The sequence below is a fragment of the Mobula birostris genome, chromosome 6 (genome assembly GCF_030028105.1).
Source record: "Mobula birostris isolate sMobBir1 chromosome 6, sMobBir1.hap1, whole genome shotgun sequence".
NCBI classification, from domain to species: domain Eukaryota; kingdom Metazoa; phylum Chordata; class Chondrichthyes; order Myliobatiformes; family Myliobatidae; genus Mobula; species Mobula birostris.
In genome coordinates, this window is record NC_092375.1 from 165,871,384 (window position 1) to 165,896,150 (window position 24,767).

The 24,767-nt window shown below is 40.2% G+C and overlaps 1 protein-coding gene across 2 annotated transcripts in view; it reads right to left on the reverse strand.

Moving 5' to 3' along the window:
- The window catches only part of agps (alkylglycerone phosphate synthase), a 164,112-nt gene that overhangs the window by 28,219 nt on the left and 111,126 nt on the right, over nt 1–24,767 (reverse strand). For both annotated transcript variants that reach the window (XM_072261793.1, XM_072261794.1), the window contains exons 13-16: nt 21,385–21,461; nt 11,043–11,155; nt 8,111–8,180; nt 454–515 (exon numbers count right to left, since the gene is read on the reverse strand). In XM_072261793.1, the coding sequence (XP_072117894.1) occupies nt 454–515; nt 8,111–8,180; nt 11,043–11,155; nt 21,385–21,461 (322 nt within the window). The remainder of the gene's footprint in view (nt 1–453; nt 516–8,110; nt 8,181–11,042; nt 11,156–21,384; nt 21,462–24,767) is intronic.

The following is a 24,767-nucleotide window of genomic DNA, read 5'->3' on the forward strand; positions in this document are numbered from 1 at the left end:
TTAACTACATAGAATTGATATTTTACTTCATTCTTATGGTAATTAAAGTCCATAGTACCTCTACCAACTTTAAGCTTGTCATACCAAAAGATGCTCCAGTTATGGTAATGAAGAATTGACATGCAGTGACCATATGACAGGAATAGACACCAAATACCCTAATTACTCCCAGTACTTCTTAAAAGAACACAACTTCAACTGAGCTACACATACCATTTGTCTCTACCTAAAAGGAATGTGGACTACCAGACTATAAAACAATTAATTCCAGTCACCCACACAAGAAATACAGGAGTGCATACTTGGACCTTCAAAACAGTATCATTAAAGAAAGATCCAGACATGGTACATATTTTTTAAATTTACTTTGTTCTTTAGATAAAACTGCACTATTTCATCAAGCAATAACTGCTACAGCAAATAAATTTTAGTAACTATTTGAGAATTATTTACCTGTCCCAAGGAACAGAGGTTTCAAATGATTCTCCTATGATGTAATAGTCCATGCCCAAGTCCTAAAGAATGTACAAAACTACGTTAGATATAAGGATCCTTTTACAGTTCTTTCTAAGCAGTAACTATAAAATATCAGTAAATATTTCCCCACAGAAAATACTGTGATCTTATGGAACTTATTTCCCCATAATTGCTCCAGTGGTGATGTAACAGTGATAGTGACAAAACTAAATAAATACTCCAAGACTGGCATGGCACAGCTTGATAAGAGCAAATAGAATCCATCAAGGTCCATGGGGACTACATTTATGGTTATCATCTGCTGCTCAAGGAATCTTGATTTGGAATTATTGAGGTGGATTCTTAGTTCTGGGCATGCATCAGGGAGTGGAAAAGATAACCGGATATAGTTCCAAGAGACAGTCATTCAACCCCTTTAAAATATTTCAGAATTTGTCACTCAAGATACATGGGATTAGTACAGATAGGTACTTGATGGTCAGCATGAACAGGCTGCATGGCTCTTGAGGAGGTGTGACCACAAGAAAAACAGGTACGCAGAAAGTATCAGTAGAGGAGCTCACTCTTTCACTTCGGCATCTATATGATTCTCATAGCCTGTGTGGATAGTTGCAGTGACAGGTAGAATAATCACAGAACAGCAGTAAAGGAGTCATGCAAGTTAAGAAAGTGAAAAGCAATAGAGTTCTCATGCTGTTCTCTGCAGCCAAAAATGTGCCTGTATGGTGTCTTAGTAAAAACTTAGTAAAAAAACAACTTAGTAAAAACAATATTAACCACAACACCGATAAATTGTGAAAGGCCAGACACACATGATAATCAGCATTGAGTAAATATGTTCAGAATTGAACAGCTGGCCCTACAATGGATATGCAAGAAATGGATTTCAATTCATGCAACAACTGCATGAGTGGTGACAGGAAAGGAACTATTCTCTTGACATGGGCTGCACTTGAATCCAGCTCAGACCAGTACATCAACAAATCATAATTACTGCTGTAAATAAACCTTCAACAGCTGAAAGGGCAAAATGACTGCAGAACAATTAAACTGATAATAACAACAACCAAGAATCTGTGAGGAAGAGACAGTGCATTCAAACTTAAGAGTACGTACATCCGATAGAGTCAGAACTAGAAAAAGTGGTACAAAGCAAAACTGAAGGCTCTATCTGAATGCACAGAGCATTTGTAACAGGCTAGACTAGCTGCTAGAGGAGTCAGTAGCACAAATAGAAATAAATGGGTACGATTCAAAAGCCTTAGTCATGAACGGATTAAAAAGTGACCAAAAATGGAAATTAAGTATTTCAGGATACCTTGAGAAGAGACAGGCAAAATGGAGGCAAAGCAGTCCTAACATTAAAGAACAGGGCAAAACTAGCAAAGACGATACAGCACAGTCACCTTTGGGTACAACTAAGAAAACACAGGTTGGAATTGTATTTGACCCACAAACCATGATGATAATGTAAGGATATTATATGAATGAAATCAGGATCCGAAACCTAATTAAGGTACGAAGACATGAGCTAGCAATGAAGCTATATTAAAAGGTACAATAAGCAATGAATAGCAAGCATTAAGTAAATATGGTTCAAACATAATACTTATGGCCTTAAGCAAAAAGCCTGACAAGAAAAGTCACCCTGCATGGCTTGAGGTGTTAAAGAGAGTCCAAGTCTTCTTCTCAAATTTAATAAAGTTGCACAAAAAAAGCGCACTCAGCCTGAGGGGAAGAAAACAATTCAGTAAAGAAGATCAGGAAAGATCAAGTAAAATACAAATGAAAAGCAAAAGTAATTGGAAGAATTTCTTGAGGCCCTCTGTTGGTCACGGTCGATCATGGATGTTGCATCCTAGCCATTTACATGATACGCAAGCTAGGGCAGTACAATATGGAGAGCAAGCTGTTGCCCATGTAGTAGGCTCCCCCTCTCCACGCATCCGATGAATCCAAAGGAACGGCAGAGACCGATATAGCTTGGCACCAGCAGCATCACAGGAATTGCCAGTCAGCGTTGAACTCAACGTAGGACTGCATTAGGGATTTCAGTTCTGGATTTTTCCTTGGGGTTTACTTCCAAAACTTTCCCATGAATGGGTATAGCCACAAGGCAGCAGAGGTTTGAGATCAGAAGCATGAGAGAGGAGTTGGCCAAAGTCAATTGGAAGGGGACAGTAGCAGAGCAACAATGGCTAGGTTTCTGGTGGCAATTTGGAAGGTGCAGCTTAGATAAATCCCAAAGGCAAAGAACTATTCTAAAGAGTGGATGAGGCAACCATGGCTGACAAGGGAAATCAAAGACAGCATAAAAGGAAAAGGGAGGGGTACATAAGATAGCAAAAAATTAGTGGGAAGTTAGATGATTGGGAAACTTTTAAAAACCAACCGAAGGTAACTAAAAAAGTCATAAGGGAGAGAAAATATGAAGATAAGCTAGCCAATAATATCAAAGAGGACACCAAAAGATTTTTCAGATCTATAGATAGCTGAAGAGATTGGGGAGGGATTGGTAATGATCTTTCAAGAATCACTAGATTCTAGAATGGTTCTGGGGGACAGGAAAATTGCAAAGGTCACTCCACTCTAAGAAGGGAGAGAGGCAGAAGAAAGGAAATGATAAGCCAGTTAGCCTGACTTCAGAGGTTGAGAAAATGCTAGAGTCCATTATTAAAGATGAAGTTTCCAGGTATTTTGGAGACATAACAAAATAAGCCAAAGTCATTACGGTTTCCTTAATGGGAAATCTTGCCTGACATAATCTGATGGAATCCTTTGAGGAAACAACAGGCAGGATAGAGAAAGGAGAGTCAGTACTTGGATTTTCAAAAAGCCTTTGACAAGGTGCCATATGAGGCTTCTTAACAAGATACATAGGAGCCTGTGGTATTACAGGAAAGATACTAACATGGATAGGGGATTGGCTGATTAGCAAAAGGTAAAAAGTGGGAATAAAGGGGCTTTTCTGGTTAGCTGTCGGTGACTAGTGGTGTTCTGTAGGGGTCGGTACTGGAACTGCTTCTTTTCACATTATATGTCAATGATTTGGATGACAGGTCTGATGGCTTTGTGTCCAAGTTTGCGGAAGATATGAAGACAAGTTAAGGACCAGACAGTGCTGAGGAAGCAGAGAGTCTGCAGAAGGATGAAGACAGATTGACAGAATAGGCAATTACGTGAGAGAAGGAATATAGTGTAGGGATGTGTATAGTCATGCACTTTGGTAAAAGGAATAAAGGCTTAGACTATTTTCTAAACAGGGAGAAAATCTGAAGATCAGAGGTGCAAAGGGACCTGGGAGTCCTTGTGCAAGGTTAACATGCAGTTGGAGTCGTTTATAAGGAAGGCACGTGCTATGTTAGCTTTTATTTCAAGAGGACTAGAATATAAAAGGAAGGATGTAATGCTGAAGTTTTATAAAACGTTGGCCAGATGGCAGTTGGAGCATTGTGAGCAGTTTTCGGCCACTATTTAAGAAAAGATGTGCTGGCATTGGAGAGGGCTCTGAGGAGGTTGACAAGAATGATTCCAGAAATGACAGGGTGAACAAACGAGGAGCATTTGATGTCTCTGGGTTTGTACTCATTGGAGTTTAGAAGAATGAGGGGGAATCTCAAGCAAATTTATCAAATATTGAAAAGCCGAAACAGAGTGGATCTAGAGAGGATGTTTCCTCTGGTGGGCGAGTCTTTGACCAGGGGACACAGCCTCAGAACAGAGGAATGTGCATTTAGAACAGATATTAGAAGGAATTTCTTTAGCCAGAGGATGGTGCAACTGTGCAATTCATTGCCACGGAAAGCTGTGGAGGCCAAGTCATTGAGCATATTTAAAGCGGAAGGTGATATATTCTTGGTTAGTCAGGGTATGAAAGGTTACGGGGAGAAGGCAGGAAAATGGGGTTGAGAAGGATAATAAATCAGCCATGATGGAATGGCAGAGCAGACTAAATGGGTTGAGTGACCTAATTCTGTTCCTAATTCTTCATGTCCCAGGTGTTCAATGTTTTAAGAAAAAAAGAGAGCGGTAATAGAAGGGTGGGGGTGGTAGGAGGAGTTGTGCCAGTAGTTAGGGACAATGTCAGAGCTACACTCAGAAGGGTCATAATGGCAGGCTTGTCCACTGAGTCTATATGGGTACAAGTCAAAAACAGGATGGGTGCAATCACTCTGATGGGATTGTACTGTAGACACCAGGACATTAAGGAACAGATATGCAGGTAAATTAAGGAATGGTGTGAAAATAGAGCTGTTGTTGTGGGGGACTTCAGCTTTCCTAATGTAAACTGAACCTTCTTAGTACAAGTGGCTTAAATGGAGCATCATTTGTTAGTGCATCCAAGAGGGTTTCTTAAATCAATATGTAGATAGTCCAACAAGGGGAGAGAATGTACTGGACCTGATGTTGAGTAATGAGCCTTGTCAGGTGCTGGAACCTTCAGTGGGTGAGCAGTTAAGGAACAGTGACCACAATTCCTTAAGTTTTAACACAACTATAGATAAGGATAAGTATGGACCCTGCAGAAGAGTGTTAAACTGGAGCAGGGCAAATTTGAGAATACTAGGCAGGAACTAAAGAGAGTTAATTGGGAACAGCTACTTTTGGGCATGCCAACATCTGACATATGATGGGTGTTTAAAGACCAACTACACTGAGTACTGGGACAGGTATGTTCCAGTCAGAAGGAAGGACAAGCTTGTCAAGGCAAGAGAACCTTGGATGTCAAGAGAGGTGATAAATTTATTCAAGATGAAAAAGGAAAAGTATACAAGTCTTAGGAAGCTAGAACAAACAAGGCCTTTGAGGATTATAAAGGAGTCAGAAAAGAACTCAAGAAGGGAATTAGGAAAGCCAGGAGGGGCCATGAAAAGTCTTTAGCAAGTAGAATTAAAGTAAATCCCAAGGCATTTTATACATACCTGTACATCAAGAACAAGAGGATAACGAAAGAGAGGGTAGAACTACTCAAGGATAAAGGTGGGGGAAGGAGAACATTTGTTTGGATGCAGAGAATGTGCATGAGATCCTTAATGAGTACTTTACATCAGTACTTACCAAGAAGGATGTGAAGGATAGGGAAATCAGTGCCATGAGTATTAACATGCTAGGGCATTTCAAAGTAAAGGAGGAGGTAGTGTTGGGTCTGTTACAGAGCATCAAGGTGGATTAGTCCCCAGGGCCTGATAGAATATACCCCAAGTTTTTGAGGGAGGCAAATGAAGATATTGCTAGGGCCTTCACGAGCATCTTTCTCCTCTCCAGCCAAAGGAGAGGTCCTGGAGGACTGACAATTAGCTAATGTTGTTCCATTATTCAAGAAGGGGTCCTGGGATAATCCTGGAAACTATAGACTGGTGAGTCTCACATGAGTGGTAGAGAAGTTACTGTAGAGACTTCTCAGGGATAGGATTTATGAGCATTTGGAAAATCATCACCTAATTAGGGAGAGTCAGTATTGCTCTGTATGGGGCAAGACGTGCCCTAACTCGATTGAGTTTTTTGACGAGGTGACAAGAGTCATGGATGAAGGTAGAGCTGTGATGTTGTCTACATGGATTGCAGTAAGGCTTTTGACAAAGTCCCTAATAGGAGGCTCATCCAGAGGATTAAGGTGCATGAGATCAATGGTGAATTGGCCATTTGGATTCAGAACTGGCTTGCCCATAGAAGAGAGGGTGGTGGTCAAAGGGACTTATTCTAGCAGGATGTCTGTGGTTCATGGTGCACCACAGTTACTTGTACTGAAAATTTTCAATTATGTTGCCAGGACTGGAAGACTTAAGTTATAAGGAAAGACTGAATAGGTTAGGACTTTATTCCTTGGAACATAGAAGACTGAGATAGAGTTGACAAAATTAAGCGGGATATACATGAGGTTAGTACAAGGAGGCTTTTCTATTGAAGTTGAGTGGGACTACAACTAGATATCATGGATTAAGGGTGAAAAGTGAAAAATTTAAAGGGAACATGAGGGGAAATTTCTGCACAGAGGACCGTGAGAGTATGGAACAAGCTGCCAGCACGATTAGTGCATGCGAGCTTGATTTCAACTTTGAAGAGAAGTTTGGGTAGGTACGTGAATGGTAGGGGTGTAGGAGGCTATGGTCCTAGTGCAGTTCGAAAGGAGTAGCAGTTTAAATAGTTTGGCGTGGACTAGATGGGCCGAACTTGTTTCTGTGCTGTACATTTCTACGATTCTATGACCGCTGTTGTTTGTGATGTATATAATTGACCTGGATGAAAATGTGGATGGGTGGGTTAGTAAGTTTGCAGATAATATGAAGATTGGTGGTGTTGTGGATAGTGTAGATGACTGGCAAAAACTACAGCAAAATATAGCTCAGTTGCAGATAAGGTCAGAGATATGGCAGATGGAGTTTAACCTATCAAAATTGAAGAGTAAAGAGACAGTACACTGTTGAGGGCAAGATCCAGTGAGCACATGGATCTTTGGGTCCCAGTTCATAGTGAAAGTAGCTACACAGGTTGATAAGGTGGTTAAGAAGGAATATGGCATGCTTGCATTTATGTGGAGGCAATGAGTTGAAAAATCAGGAATTTACTTTGGGGCTCTAGTTAGGCCACTTCTGGAGTACTGTATACAGTCCTGGTCTTCCCATTATAGGAAAGATGTCAAGCCTTTGGAGAGCATGCAGAAGAGGTTTACCAAGATGCTGATGGGATTAGAGGGCATGTGCTATAACCATTTGGAAAAACTTGGGTTGTTTTCACCAGAGCAACAGAGGTTGAGGGAAGAACTGGTAAAGGTTGATAAGACTAAAAGAGGCAATATCTTTTACCCAGGGCTGAAATGTCTAATATCAGAGACCATGCATTTAAGGTGGGGGGGGGGGGGTAATTTTAAAGGAGATGTGAAGGGCAAGTTTTTTTTTACATGGAGATTGTTGCATGTCTGGAATGCGTTGCATGGGGTGGAGGTAGAAGCAGATACATCAGGGACTTTAAAGAGATGTTTAGATAGGCAAATTTGAGGAAAATGGAGGGCAGAAGAGATTGGCTAGCCATTTGATTACTATTTTAATCACTTCAAAACAATACTGTGGGCTGAACAGATCGTTCATATGCTGTACTGTTCTATGTAAATAATTTGTATTTGTTAGGAAGACATAAAACTTGCTGAAAATACTGGAGAACGACTGGTCTGCAGTAAATGGCAAGGTCAGAAAAATTGGGATTCATCAAAAATAAAATGAAGCTGGAAGTCATAAAGGGCGTTAAAAGTGGCAGCTATAAAGGTCGTGCATCCATTGGTTATCTTCCAAAATTAAGACTACAGAATGGCTCCAAAAGAATATTAGGTAGGAATTGTAACCACACTGTTTCAAGCAGGAGGATAAGCGAGGAAACAAGGAACATTTGACCATTGCATGACATGAGTAAGAAAGAAAATTACAGAGTGGTAAGGGCATTCAGAAAATAATTGGATTGGGAAAATCAACATGTATTTAATTGAAAGAAATCATTTTTGACAGAATTGCAAGGTTCAATAGCAGACCTATGAAGATATCATTGGAAATGTCTATGAGTGATTAATGGAAACTCCAGAATTCGCTGCCAGTTCTGCAGTTCCTACATAGTAAAACTCCAAAATCAAGATGTGTTAACATACCCGAATGTATGCAATGACAAATGTTAGCATATAGCCCCGCTGTCCATTATCTTCTCCAGCTGCCAGGCCTCTGAAATTAAAAATATTCGTCTAACTAAAGACAAGGCAACAGTTTACAATTTTTATTCGTTGATTTATTGAGCATTAATTCAACACTTCGTTTTTCAACACATTCTTAAGTCTCTGTAGCTTGGTCATCAACCTGAAATGGTAACTATTTCTCACCCTCCACCAATGCAATCTGATTTCTTAAAATAAGCATCAGCTGATGCAAAACAATAGGAATGGATAGATCATTTGGAATTACAAGAAATGCTGAACAAAGTAAGGATTTTCTTCTTTTGCACTTAACAACATACACACAATATTTTTATGAGATGTAACAAACTGAATTCATCCCATTTTCCATCCAGGCTCCCTGGTCCAGATACAGAGGAATAACCTAGCTGACTAAACTCAACAGCAATCCAGCAAGGCATTGCAAGATTACAGTCAGAAGAACCTCAGGTGACCTACTCTAAGACCCCACTGTCAGAATATCCTAACAGCTTTTAGCAAAGTCAGGAATCGAGATTAATCTTCTAGAGTCATAGAAAAGTACAGCACAGAAACAGGCCCTTCAGCTCATCTAGTCCATGCTGAAACCATTTAAACAAGTCTGGTCAAAGCTGTCAATGGTTAGAAAAAGTGTAGAACATTTTACACCTGATTTCCAGATTCATACAAATTCCTGTAAATAATTAGAGGAATTAAACCACCATGAAAATAGATCAGAGCCAAAAGATTTGAGCTATGGATAAAGAAAGGTCAAAAGATTTGAGCTATGGATAAAGAAAGGTCTTACTACCTACCTCTCATTTATAGATAAAAGAGTATTACAAAGTTTCCAAATCCTGCAGGACAAACATGGCCTAGAAAACAATGACTTTTTTAGGTACCTTCAAGTACCAAATTATGTTAACCAGAATTGTAGATATACAGACCTATCAACAGTAGAATTAGAATTTTTCAAGATTCTGAATTCGGCTTGCAGTTCAATACCTAGTAAATCAGTTTCTCCAGTATATAATGCACTCTCCCATGCTAAAAATGTAAATACACTGTATATTAAAGAGAAGTGGGAGAAAGAAGCAGGGTTGGTACTTTCAGAGGAGGCTTGGGGGAAAATCTGCAGCTTTCAATGGTCCTCGACTAATTCTTTGACTTGGAGAGAACATTGTTGAAAAAACATTATGATACTTCAAGACCCCATATCAGGAAAAATATAAAGATACAAACGTGACGTGTTGGAGAAGGTGCAAATCATTTTCCTATTTTCAAGGAGGCAAATCATTTTCCTATTTTCTGGGATTGCCCTAAATTAAGTCTATATTGGGAAGGTATTCATAGAACATTAGTTAAGGTACTTAGGTCCCAGATACCTCTGAACTTTGAGACGCTCTATTTGGGGCATGTATTGTTTCTTGAACAGAAGGAAGGTATAAAGTTGCTGCAGGCCCTCTTAGCGGCAAGTAAGAAATCAATCACTAGAAAGTGGCTAAATCCAATACCACCTACATTAGAAGATTGGCATGAAATTATCTTGGAAATATTTAAAATGGAAAAGTTGACTTACTCCCTGAGAATTCAAAAAGAAAAATTTTATCAAATCTGGAATAAATGGATTGAATATATAACCCCAATTCGAGCAGACTTTAGATGACTGTCCTAATGATTTATACTGCTCTTCTCATCAACACAGTAATATTGCTAACGTAAGCACCCCTAGTCTAAATGGCTTTTTTTTTTGTTTTCTTTCGGAAAATAGAGAATTAACACAAGTAAAGGGAAAGATTTGGGAAAGGGATAAAAAATGGAAAAATTAAGTAAATAAGTACATAGGGATTGGATAATTATGTCTGCGGGCAGGAGCAAGCATGAACAAATTAGGATATAAACACCTACAATGGTTGTTACATAGGCTTACATACAACATTTTGGACCAGTGGAAATGGTCCAGAAGAGTTATATGGAAACTATTATTACTATTTTTCTTAACAACTAATACCATTACTTAGCCTAATAGATTAGAATTACCACAGTACATAATTATCTATTTAAGTGTCTAATTTCCTTTTATATCATCTCGATGTGTACTTAAGAATGTATAAATAATTATAGTTTTATACATATAAAAAAATGGAAAAGGTTATATGTGTGAAAAAAGTACATGATGTTTGTGAATTCCTTATCCAAATAAACATAAAATTAAAAAAAAATAGATTAGAGCCATCTACAAATTATTTAGCACATGGAGACCAGAGATGGAAAAGAACCAGCTGTCAATGGTCAGTAAAAGCACCAACTTCTGACTTTCCACATGTGGACTTCCAACAGTCTTGGCATTACTTAACTGGAATGGCTGATTGGAGGAGAGTCCACAGCCCCATTAACAACTATTCTGTCGAAATCATCTTCATTTGGATAGAAAAGGTTTAGCAGGTTATGGGGCAAACACTGGCTTGGGACTAGCTTGGATGGGCATCTGGTCAGGATGACCAATTGGGCTGAAGGGCCTGTGACTGTGCTGTAGGAATATGACACCAATTGCCAATCAATTTATAGTTTATACTTGGTAAATAACCTCACCAGTGGCATAGCAAATATTAAACTACATAACTTAAGATGGGAAATGATACAACCAAGTAATTAAAGATACCTATGAATAGCCAAAATCCTTTTCTCCATCACTGGTTTACATGCTACATCATAAATTTTTGTTACAGAACCTTGTAGTTCCGTTACATTATATTAGACACTTCTGTTCACTGTTAATTTGTGTTTTTTTTTTCATTCACTTAAGTTAGCAGTTTGCTTTGCAACAATCTGAAAGCTAACTGGAACAAAGAAAATCAAGTTTCAAACGGCACTGTCCTGAGATTTAGAGCCTTACCCAACTTTAGCAGCAATATCGTAAACATGTTTTTCTTGTTGAAGAACCTTTTCTCTGTTACCTTCAAAAAGTAGGGTTGCTACACATAATTCATTGGGATCAAAACCCTTGAACTGTGGAGATAAAAAAAAGAACCAGCATTTTCAAATAGAATTTAAAAAAGTAAGATAGATTACATATAAAAATTAAAGATAAACGAATTAATTTTCAAATACACACCAGACTTTAATTGTAAACTCATGCAAGGAATTCATTTGAAAACCAATCTGTCAAACACAAAGTAAGGATAGGCAGTGACTAGGATGAGACCACACACACCAAGTAGTGGTGAGTTATAAGATATAAATTAGAACTTTTTGTGACCTCACTCAAGCCTTTGAGATCAACTGGGAATGATGGCATACAAACCAGAAAACTAACCAATAGATCGACATCAGAACAAACAAAGCTACATGAAGCATTCTCAGAATGAAGTTGTACGCTACTCCACTGAAGCCACTGTTTTTTTTAAATATCTAACTAAGGAAATAACTAAACAATAGTTGGCTGTCAGTGTTCTCTTTCTGACGATGCTAAACTTAAGAAAATGTCAATTCTACTAACTATTTCGTATTGCAGTGGCACCAACCAATATATTTTTTTAGCTGCAAATATAACCAAATACAGAAATAGACCAATGAGAATCTAGCAAAGCATTTTTGAAAACAAAACAAAATAAAAATACTGAATGAAAGCTATCCCGAGACTCCAAATTTTTTTCCAACTCATCCAGAATCAGAATCAGGTTTATTATCACCAACGTGTCATGAAATTTGTTAACTTTGTTATCCTTTGACTATGTAATCAGATCTTTCAAAAATGTTGTCTGGAGAGGGCTGTTACAAGGGGAGACTGGAAAGGCTGGGTTTATTCTTCGTAGAACATAGGAGACCAAGAAGAAACCTTATAGAAGTTTATAAATGGATAGATAGTCAGAATATTTTTCCCACCAGAGGGCGAGGGAGAAATTTTAAGGAGAGCTGAGGTTTTTTCCATTCAGAGGGTAGTAGTTATCCAGAACAAACTGCCAAGGATGGTAATCGACAATTATATTTAAAAAGGAGCTTGTCAGGTACATAGACAAGAAAGGCATCCAGGAACATGAGCCTAATGCAGGCAAATTGGATTGGTGTGGATAAGCAGCATGATTGGTATAAACGAGTTAGGCTGAAGGAGGCATTTTTAGATTAGATTAGATTCAACTTTATTGTCATTGTACCGAGTACAGATACAAAGCCAATGAAATGCATTTAGCATCTGACCAGAACTGCAAAGAATAGTGTTATTTACAAAATAACTCCGAATAAAAGAAGTGCTACAGCACACAAATATAAAAGTACTGAGACAGTACAATTCGGATGCAATACTGCTTAGCGCCATGATGAGAGGTTCAGCAGTGTCACAGCCTCAGGGAAGAAGCTCTTCCTGTGCATGCTGGTGCGGGAGCAGAGGCTCCTGTAGCACCTACTGGATGGGAGGAGAGCAAAAAGTCCATGGTTAGGGTGAGGTGCATCCCTGATAATGCTTTTTGCCCTGCCCACGCAGCGTTTATGGTGGATGTTCTCAATGGTGGTTCTCTCAATGTTCTCTTTTGTGTTTTGTGATTCCATTACACAACATAAAAGTGCAGGATAAACACAAAGAATACAATATAACTACAACATTCAAGATATTGGTGTATTTTGTTTTGCCAGCTGAAGCTAAGGCTGTATTATGTATCTTGACAGATCTGTTCACAATCATCCAAACAGTTGTCATCATTAGGCCAAAGAGTCCCAACCTTATGCTCAGTACAATCAAAACTATTACATACTGTCACTGACAAAATTTCTCTCCACAACCCTTAATCCAAGCTACTATTTAGTTCTCTTTCCATCCTGCAGACGGCCTTTCACCATCCAAAAGCTTTTCTCTTGCATTACAAAAACACAAAGTACCAACCAAAAATAGGCCAGAGCTAAATAAGTGTTTGGTCTCGGCCCGAAACGTCGACTGTACCTCTTCCTAGAGATGCTGTCTGGCCTGCTGCATCCACCAGCAACTTTGATGTGTGTTGTTTGCCAATACTCTCACAGTTGGAACAAAAATACTCAATTTAAAACCAGGTTTTGTATGGTAGAGAGTATGTTGGGAATTTTCTTTATGTCTTATGTTTAATAGAGCTGGTGGAATAGAAAAATATAATTTGGTGAAATTAGCCATAGTTATTCCCCTTTCTATCCTCATTACTAACTGATTATGCTAATAATTAAAATACACAAACATATAGTCAGTGTTAGAAAGGCAGCATCCATCATTCAGGACCCCAACCATCTGGGGCATGACCTCTTCTCATTGCTGCGATCTGGAGGTACAGCAGCCTGAAGATCTACAGCTTGAGGTTTAACAACAGTTTCTTTTCCAATGCCATCAGGTACTTAAACAACCTGAAAGCCCCTAATTCTACCTCAGACTTCGCTTCCCTGAACATGCACTAATGTCATTATATCTTCTTTTTTGTCATTTATGTATAGTATAATTTACGTTAATGTAATTTGTTTATCATATTTATTATGCACAGCTGCTGCAAAAAGCAAATTTTCATGGCATTACACTCTGGGTATGTATGCCCATGACAATAAACTTGAATTAGGAGATTTATCCATTCTAGCTACTTTCTTCCTTGTACTAAACATAGGACAAAGCAAGACCTTCAGAATCTGAAAAGAGGAAAGTAGCAAGTCTGCCTTGTCATATGAATCGTTCAATTCCTTAAATATTGTGTATTGCTTGGCCTAGACACAGCCCTTCTGTGATGATAACTACACTCAATTAAAGTCTGGAAGAAGAGTCTTACGATCAGCATGTTAAAAAGTGTGCTGAAGGAAGTAACATTGGAGATAGGAGGAGGCCATTCAGCACTTCATGCAAGAAAGGATTAAATAATTAAATTAAATCATGGCTGATTCTGACTGCAGAATAACCCTATATCCTTCAACTTCCTAAAGAGACAGAAGCAGGTTCTCTGGATAGCAGCTCAAAGTAGAAGCAGCCACCCTTACCCACATGGCCCTCTACAAAAAGAAACAGTAAAAATTTTTTTAAAAACACTGAGAAATACAAATGAAGATTTGGAGTACAAAGCATATTGAACCAATCTTGAAATAACCAAGGGTATCACTAATAAGTCTGTCAAGTACTTAGATAGTAAAATCTAAGGCATATTACAACTCATTCTCTATAAACTTTGTATATTGCATTTTACTACAATATTGGAATAATGATATTTGATTCAATAAAGATCAACATTATCCATACTATCTTAGACAGTTTCTTACATAAACAATTCTGCTGGTATTTTCTATCAAAGCCTTTATCTTTTAAAGCCTTCTAAGCTTGGGGATCTACAATTTGCAGTTTCCATCCCTTCATGAGAGCAATGTCTTGTAAAATGATTTTAAAAGTTTTGAATCCTTGGTATTTATCAGGACACAATACCAACAGCTCACCTTAAGTTAAACCGGAATGAAATTTGCTGAGCAGGCTGCTTGTGACAGACCATGTCTACTGGCTGCTCTTCTTAAACTAATGCAGGATCAGATATTTTAGTTGTGTATACACAGGTACACCTTTTCCCCACTCCACAGAATCCACCTCTCTTCACTCCCATCTCCCCACTCACACCACCCATGGTACAGGCTGCAAATAATGGAGTCCATTGAGCAGTAGGGAACCACTGATATGATTCAGGATTTCCACGTTAAACTGCACTGCCATCAGTTTTACAGAAAAAATGATGATCAACACCAGTTTCACCATCACACTATTCAAACCCTGGTCAGTCACACAAGTCACCAGGTGTTTTTGACGCAAGAATATAGCTAACGACTGACTTAAATCATGCTGATTAACTGGACTGATAAAACCAAATATTCATCGTCATGACTATCCCTTGAGGTGAGGATGAGGGCCTTTGTCTGTTGATCTACTTATGGGCTCTCAAGTGGCTTATGAGTCCAATCTTGGCTTTGAAAGTTCTTCTGCATTCAGGACAGGTAGTTCTAGATGGCAGATCGGGCTTTCGTTGTTGCTGCCTCTCTTTTCATATTCTTCTCTTTTCTTCTAATTCTGCACATCCGTTGGCTTCGAACGTTGCTGTTCATTCTCAGATGATGGCTTGCCAGAGATTCCCTTCCTTGACATTGGTTTCCCGATTGTTGATGTCGATGTTACATTTCTTCATGTTGGCTTTTAAGGAGCCTTTGAATCTCTTCAGTTGTCTGCCTCTCTTACGTTTGCCTTCTTTAAACCTGGAGTAGAAGATTTGTTTCAGCAGACATTCGTCTTTCATCCAAGCAATATAACCGCTCCATCTTAGTTGGTTCTTGATGATGTAGGCTTCAATGCTTGTTGATTTTGCTTCATTTAGCACACTGACGTTGGTTCTTCTATCTTCCCAGCTAATACTTAAGATGTTTCGAAGACAGCGTTGATGGAACTTTTCAAGTGCCTTCAGATGTCATGGGTATGTTGTCCAGGTTTCTGATGCATACAGGAGTGTTGGGATTACCACTGCTTTGTACACAAACATTTTGGTATCTGTTCGGATGTCACGATCATGAAAGACTCTTGTTCGGAGACATCCAAAAGCTGTTCCAGCGCATTTAAGACGATGTTGGATCCCACCATTAATGTCGACATTGGAGGAGAGGTGACTTCCAAGATACGGAAAGTGGTCCACGTTTTCCAGGGTTATTTCGTCAAGTTGAATTGATGATTCTACCAATTTGTCTCAATTGGTGACAGTTGATAGATAATCTGAGTCTTCTTGGAATTGACGGTAAGTCCAAGTTTCGTGTATGCACGGTTGAAGGCAGTCAGAATCTGTTGTAGGTGCTTTTCTGAAAGAGCTGCAACACTGTTGTCATCTGCATATTGAAACTCGATGGGGGAACTCGTGGATGTCTTCGTTGTGGACTTGAGACTGGCACGATTGAAATGTCTGCCATCTGTTCTGTAGACAGTTTCGATTCCTGGGTGTAGATCGTCCTTGATAATGTGGATGATAGTCGCAATGAAGATGGTGAACAAAGTTGGGGCAATCACGCATCCCTGTTTTACTCCTGATCTAACTTGAAAAGACTCACAGTTACTGTTGCTGACCATGACTGTGGCAAGCATGCCATCATGAAGGAGTCTCAGCCTTGCATTCCTGATAGCGTTTTCTTTTGGTAGCCGATTGTTGGTCATTTTGTAAGGTAATGAAAGCTTTTCTCTTTTCGTCGATGAGTTGTTGGAGTAGTTTGTCGTTATCATCGAACCAATCCTGATGTTTTATCATCTTGAACCTAATTGTTTCTTTGCAAGAGGTGATGATAGCGTTCTTCAATTGATTCCAATGGTGGAATTTGTTGAGGCAGTTGGTCTTGAAGATTTTATTGGAACTTCCGTACGTGGCTGATGTCTTGAAGGATGTCAACATTAAATTTCTTAATAGTGTTCTGATTTTGGTGTTTCCTTTTGGGCCGAATCTTCATTCTCATGGTGGACAAGATGAGACAATTGTCTGTCCAGCACTCATCAGCACCAGTAACAGCTCTTATTATCAGTACATCTTGTTGGTCCCGAGATCGTACGATGATGCAGTCGATGAGATGCCAGTGTTTGGAGCGTGGATGCTGCCAGGAGACTTTGTGCCTGTTTTTCTGGCAAATAGGGTGTTTGTAATCACCAGGTTGTGTTCAGCACATTTGGTGAGGAGGACTGTTCCATTGGCATTGACCTTGCCAACTCCTTCCTTGCTTATTATTCTAGTCCAGAGCCTATGATCTTTTCCGACTCTGGCACTGAAGTCTCCCAAGAGAATGATCTTGACGTTGTGGGAACAGAGGAAAGGATGTGGTCAAGTTGGGTGTAGTAGTTCATCTTTACTTCATCTTCAGCATCCAGAGTTGGAGCATAGGCGCTGATGATGGTGGCGTGTTGGTTCTTGACAAGTTGGATTCGCGGAGTCATGAGACGTTCGTTGATTCCCAGTGGTTGCTCTGTCAGCTTCTGAAGTAGGCTGCTTTGGATGGCAAAACCTACCCCATGGATCCTCGGTTGTTCAGGATCAAGTCCTTTCCAGAAAAAGGTGTATTGACCTTGCTCTTCCTTTAGTTGCCCTTCTCCAGCTCTGCGGGTCTCACTCAGAGCAACAATGTCAAAGTTGAATTTTTGGAGTTCCCAGGCAACAAAGGCAGTTCTCCTCTCTGGTCGGTCTGAGTTTGGGTTAGCCATCAGAGTTCATATATTCCAGGTTCCAAATTTCATAGTTTCACTTCTCTATGTTTTTCGACCACATGATGGTGATCCCTCTGGACGCAGCTTTCCAGACAGGATGGGGTGAAGCAGACTATTTTTAGGGCACCTTTTCTAGCCCCTTCCCAGTTCAGGGTGAGCAGAGTGGATCCTAAATAGGGCTGCTCAGATGTGAATACTGCTGCCAAACAACTTTCCTGCTTCTGTCCAAAAGTTGAGCGACTGAATCAAGTATTCACTGCTTTCGTGCCGGTTCTTGACTAGAAGCTTCCAGCTATCACATTGCCTGCTCCCGTCACCCTCCCCCGATCGCCGAAAGACTTGAAGAAGTGGCCCACAGAGCGAAGATGCCTGTGCGTGTATTTGGTTAACATGTACTTGATGCTGCACTCCAAGAAGCACACGATACTTCACAAATCAACCAACTGATTCCAATGGCACGGAAACCACGACGATTGGAGCTGATGGATTTGTTGTAGCCTTCATCCACCTTCCAAACATTACTGCTGTGTTAACTGTGCACAATACTCAGGAAGCCAAATTTGATCTTGTAAGACAATGAAGGCTATAACAGACATCCCACCTCTCCCAGAACTTCCGGGAGTCTCCCGCATATTAATAGTGGCTCCCTGATGCCCGCAAATTATATACAATATCACAGAAATCAATTTTTTTGAGAGTGAACGAGAGAAAAGCAAGAGAGAGCGTGAGAGCGACCATGAGAGAGAGCAAGAGAGAAAGCAAGAGCGAAGGCAAGCGAGCAAGAGCGAAAGCAAGAGAGGGAGAGAGAGCAAGCGAGAGAGAAAGCAAGCGAGAGCACTTGAGAGGGCCATTGCAGAGTGTTCCAAAAACAAATAAAACGTACACTACACTAACGTGTACCCCTGCCTAATAGGGGTCAAAATAATGACAGTGTTGCTCGCTGCACTGTTTGCAACAATCACTTTATTGCCCATGCTGGGTTAAGACTGTAAAAGACATGTTGAGGTGAGTTTACAGGTGTCATTCGTTCATTAGCATAGTTAACGTTATTTAAACTAGCTGGCCAGCTGCTAAGGAGCTACTCTGTTGCAGACATCCCACCTCTCCCAGAAGTCTCCCGCAAACTGATAGTGCTACCTCCCTGAAATGAGTTTTTGCAGGGTGGGATGTCTGCTATAAGGGTCAGCCACACAGATCAGTAATGGGTGCTTCAAGGCAGCACAGCCTGAAGTGACCATCAAGCAATGATCCACACTGACACAATCTCTTTTTTCATGTTGCATCTCCACCTCCTCTCTTCAATTCTCCTGCCACCCACCCTAACTAGAAGCAACTTTACAGTAGTCAATTTATGGTCTGATCAGCAATTCTTTGGCATACAGGAGGAAACCTGACTCCTCCCTGGGGGAAACCCATGTGGTCACAGGACAATGTGCAAAGTCCACTCAGACAGCACTGGAGGTCAGGATTGAACATGGATTTCTAGAAGTGTAAAGCAGCAGCACAATCCACTGTGCCATTCCTTTTATATCACGGAAAATGAACATCCTAATGCTCAACAGTACTAAAATGCAAGGCCAATGCTTCTTCTGGTAGCAAACAGTTACAGGCTTGGGAACAAAATACATGTACTATAACAGATGTCATTTCATAGATCAGTGGTCCCCAACCTCCGGGCCACGGACCGATACATTGCCGCGCAGAATGCAGGGGTGCAGCGGTAGTCAGAATGCATCCAGTATATCTTTAAGAAAAAAGTCAAAATAAACAAGCTAGCTAATTAGGTGCCGCCCGGATGTCGGTGTAGATGTTGGCCCAGATCCGCCTCTGATCCGGGCAGCACCAAATTAATTAGCTTGTTTATTTCGGCTTTTTTCTTAAAAGGTGTGCTGGGTGCATTCCAACTACCACTGCACCACTGCATTCTTCGCAACAACGTATCGGTCCGCGGCCTGGAGGTTGGGGACCACTGTCATAGGTGGCTGCGATGCTTCACTCCTGGATGAGCTCAACTCATTTTTATGTACATTTAAAGGCAGATTAACACTATGACTGTGCAAATCTCCACTTATCTGGTGACCCTGCCATGTCTGTCTCAGAAGCTGATGTCAGAACATCCTTTAATAGGGTGAACCCTCGCAAGAGTCAGACCCAAAGGTGTACCTGGCAGAGTACTGAAAACTTGTTCCAATCAATCGGCTCAAGAGCTCAAGCACATCAATGCTGTAGTCAGAGGTTCCCGCCTGCTTCAAAAGGGCATCATATTGGTGCCCAAGAGCAGAGTAATCTGCCTCAACCACTATCGCCTGGTAGCACTCGTACCTTCTTAGTGAAGTGCTTTGAGAAGTTGGTCATTGCTAGAATTAATTCTTGCCTGAGCAAGGACCTAGACCCATTGCCTACTACCACAACAGGATACAATCTTATTGACTCTACACTCCCTGGAGCACCTGGACAACAGCAAAAACATAGGTCGGGGTATTGTTTATCGATTACATCCTGGCATTCTATACCATCATCCCCTCAGTACTAATCTAAAAGCTTCAATACCTGGACTACTGTACTTCCCTCTGCAGCTAGATTTAAAACTTCCTTACTGGGAAACCACAGTCAGTGTAAATCAGTAATATATCCCCTCCTCACTGGCACACGCACACTTCAAGGATACCTGTTTAGTCCACTGCTCTATTCTGCTCTACAATCATGACTGTGTGGCTAAGCTCAGCTTGAACACCATATTCACTGATGATGCCAATTGTTCGCAGTATCTCAGATAGATTAGCTGGTTGAGTGGTGTTGCTGAACAACAAATTTCATGACTTATGTCAATGATAATAATTCAGTCTATAATTCATCATCAATGTAATTGTTAAATAGGAGATCACAGTGACATCAGTCTAAAAAGCTGAAAGGCAGTAAGTCTATTTACAGAAATTATCAGATATTTCACAACAAAACTTCTGGAAGGCCTTAAATTCCAATGAATACATAAACCAGAGTTGGAATTACAAAAAAACCCTTAAATAATTTAACACAACTCTCCATTATGGAAGAGGTAAAAGAATAAATGCATTCAACACTGCATTTTAAAGCCACGAGCAACTTGGCCTAAAATACGGGATTTTCAACATTTTAGATATTGGTTAACAAAGCCACAAGCATGATTTGGGAAGCTGCATATTCACTTTTTAAATCTGACAACAAATTGGCTGTTATTTAGGAAACCTGGGGCATGTAGGACATCCAGGTAGATGTAGCCCTCTGGCAAAGAGGCTGGTCATGTCTATTCTGGGGCAACTCACTCTCCTTTGGGCCCCACTGGACACCAAGCTCTCACTAGTGGCTTCAGGTACCTGTTTGCATGTAACAGTGGCCACCCAGGTACACCACTTCGACAAGTGGGATAAACCAGGTGAGGGGAGCTAGTGGGCCTCCTACCCCAGTGAGATAGGGACATGCCTGTCCTAGCACGTGAAATCACTTCAGGTGAGCTTGGCAGATGAAATTTACACTGATATCCAAAAGCCAGAAAGGCGGTTCTGCAGTGTTTTGTGGAGTGGAAAGGGCATGACAAGGCTCTGAAGAGGCCAAGGAATCCACTGAAACTAAGGAAGATCCCAGTTTGTGACAAGCCCTCATACCACTGGGCCCGACTTCCATGATCAAGAGAGTAGAACTGTCCCAGTGCAATGGCTCTTCCACTTTACAAACCCTTCCGCAAATTTTCCTATTATTGTTGGATATGAAGGACAATCAACATTTAAGAAAACCCTTAATTTTCTTGGAATAAGTTCAAATTTAAAATTTTCCACCAGTCAGAACTTCAGTGCATTATTTCAAAATATTTACCAAAGATCTTATACAAACTTGGTTTAACTAGAATTACTATCAAGTAACTTCAAAAAAGTAACAATTTTGATAGAAGCATTTCAATGATTTAATATTACATATTTATGTTGAAATTTAATCCGCATCACCATGATATTCACACCTTGTGTTATCCTTTCATCATTGCACTGTTAAGAAAAACAAATTAACATACCTTGGTAATGTAGAATTTTTTCAGTCCATCCAAAAATGAAGTAAAAATGGAGGCCACTTGTGGTTTCAGTGCATGCCCTAGTTTGAAACAGAAATTGTGAAAGTTCTTTGGAAATATAACATTTCTTTGAATTTTAACATAACAAACCAATGGAAACTGACAATTTGACGAATCGCAATGTTTCCACAGACTGTGACAATCATACAATGTTCGTGTTAAGGATAGTGTCTGATCATAAATCACAAGAACAAATGCAGCAATTATCGTAAGTTTTATGAAGCACTACAAACTTACAAGCAAATCTGTCCTGCCACTTTCAATGAACTATGCACAAACAATCCCAGATCTCTCCTTTCTTGGAAGTTTTAGAATTCTACCTTCGACATCATGCTACCTCCTCCCATTCTTGCGTTCTAAATATTCTTCATATTTCTCAGCAATAAATTTCATCTGCCACCTATCACACATTCTAATAGTCTTCAGTACCCTCTTGTCAGTTATTACCATCGTCCTCAGTTTGTTTCTGATTGAAGACTGAAGATTTGGAAATTGTGTCCTGAATATTCAAGTCAAAACCATTACTAAACACTTAGAAAGCAATGGTTCTAGTACCAACCCTGGGAATACCAAATCCTGCTTCCCTCCAGTCTGAAGAACCTTTCACTGCTATTCAGTTTCCTGTTACTTAGCAAGCTTTCTATTTAGTCTTTTTTATTCCATGATCTTCCATCTTGATTGAATCTCAAACATCTTATGAAGTCCATTTATATAATATCAACTCCATTTCTCTCGTGTCCTGTTACATCGAAAAGAAAATCCGATAAAACTACCTTTAACAAATCTATGTTGACTTTCTAATCGATTTCATGCTTTCCTTCACTCACCCATAGGTATTTTTTGGATTCCTTTTCACTTTACTACCAGACTTGTCTCACATGCCTCTCTCAAGACAGCACAATGGTACAGCTAGGACAGTCACTGCCTCACAGATGCCCATGTTCAATCCTGACATTGGGTCCTGTCCACAGAATTGGCATATTACCCCAGGACCTCACAGGTTTCCTCTGGCCGCTCAGATTTCCTCCTCTATTTTGGTATGTTGATTGACCACTTTAAAATGCCTGTAGTGTGTAGGAGAGTTGTAGAATTTGGGAGAAACTGATGGTAATATCGGGAGAATAACAGTGCATATGGGTAGTTGATGGCTGGCATAGGCTGAAGGCCTTGTTTCCATGTTGTCTCCCCACAACTCTCATTTCTTTTTAGTTCCTTAACTTCATTGTAAGTCACTTTTACTCAACCCTACTTTTGGTCTCCCATGGAGCTGCTTTAACCTTCTTCCTAGAAGTAATGTACTGATCTGCACACGAAACTTGTCCATCGGAAAGGCTTCCCATTGTTCAATAATATTTTTGCATACCAAGCCATGGTTCCTATTTACTCAAGCCGGGTCTGATATCATCCCAGAGAAACTGGTACATCTCCCTTTGGTCTGACTCATTCTCCAACCATTATCAGCAATGCTGCTGTTCCCACTTGCCTAGAAGCATACAGATAGTGAAAAACTGGGGAAAAAAAGGCAAAAACTGCACCTTATATACTACTATCCTAATCATTATTTGGCAGGCTGATGCCCTCGTACAATTAATTGGATTCAGAGCTCTCTGCAATTTAAAATCTGGTCCTCTGTCCTTTTCATGTCTTCACTGTTTACTAGTTTAACATTCTAGTTTTATTTCTTTAAACTAGTAAGAAAATTCATGAGAAAGGTACATTAAAAAATTAAAACCCATCCTAATTATATAACTAGATAGTTCAACACAGAGAGAAAAAAAAAATCAGCATACATGTTTGTTAACAGTGTCATTGTCAAGTGCTTATATATGAATGCACCAGTATACATGATAAAAAACGAATCTTAAATTCATTCAAGATTAAGGGTTGGATTCACTCAAAACCTTACAAGTCCTCAGCAAAAAAATAGTCCATGCCTGCACATGGCAAACAATGTTCAAGCATGTGCTGATAAGAGAATCAGCATCTCCAAATAGATAATATAACCAGCCACATAAAATAGTACCTACGTGAACAGTTTAGCTGCTACAGAGTGACTTCTCTCCTGACACCCCAAAGCTTCCACTAACTACAAAGCTCGAGTCAGAACTATAATGGAATATTCTGTTTGCTTGGAAAGGTGCAGTTCCAATAACACAAGCTTTGACAAAACAGTCTACTTGAAACATCCACTATCAGCACATTGTGGCTATAGTGTATACCATTATAAAATGCACTTAGTAAACTTGAGTAGCTCCATCTGTACTCACAACCTCGACCACAATGAGATGAGAAAGGCTTCAAGTGACCACGAACACCATTATCCGCACATTTCCCTTCAAGGAGCATACCATCCTAACTTAGAAATCTCTTCATCATTTCAGGTTGTAAATTCTCAACCCAATTGCGCTTTGGCAATATCTTCCCCAGAGAATCCCTGGGAACTCAGTAGGGTAACCCCTGCAGTTGCCGGCCAGGAGCACTTTAGAGTTGACAATGCTGTCATCTACCTGATGAACAGAGCCTACTCCCATTTGGATAAGCAGGCAGCACCATTAGGATCATGCTTTTTGATTTCATTTCTGAAGTGCCTTCAATACCATACAGCCATCATTACTGGGAAAAAGCTCCATTCAATGCAGGTATCCTGGATAATGGACTACTTGACTGGCAGACCACAGTTTGTGTGGCTTCACAGCCCATGTGTCAGACATGCCTATAAGCAGCATTGGGGTCCCACAGGGGACTGTATTGACTCCCTTCCTGTTTACCCTGGACTTTAGATACAACACTGAGTCATGTCACCTACAAAATCCTCTGATGACTCAGCAATAGTTGAGTGTATAAAGGGAGGATGAGAAGATGAACATAGGGCTGGTGGAGGACTTTGTCAAATGGTGCAAGCGGAATCATCTGCAGCTCAACATCAGTAAGACAAAGGAGATGGTGATGGACTTTAGGAAGACTAAGCCTGCACTGCTCCCTGTTACTATTGATGGTGAGGATCTGGATGTAGTGAGGACCTACAAGTACCTGGGGGTGTACCTGGATGACAGGCTTGATTGGAGCACCAATACAGAGGCTGTGTACAAGAGGGATCAGAGTCACCTGTACTTCCTGAACAGACTGAAGTCCTTTGGAGTATGCAGGCCTCTCCTTCACATGTTCTACCAGTTTGTTGTCGCCAATACAATCTTCTATGCAGTGGTGTACTGGGGCAATGGCATCAACATGGGTGATGCCAACAAGCTCAATAAACTGATTAAATCCTCTATTAAAGGAGTCAAATTGGCCATCACTGGAGGGTGTGGTAGAACAAAGGACCCTTG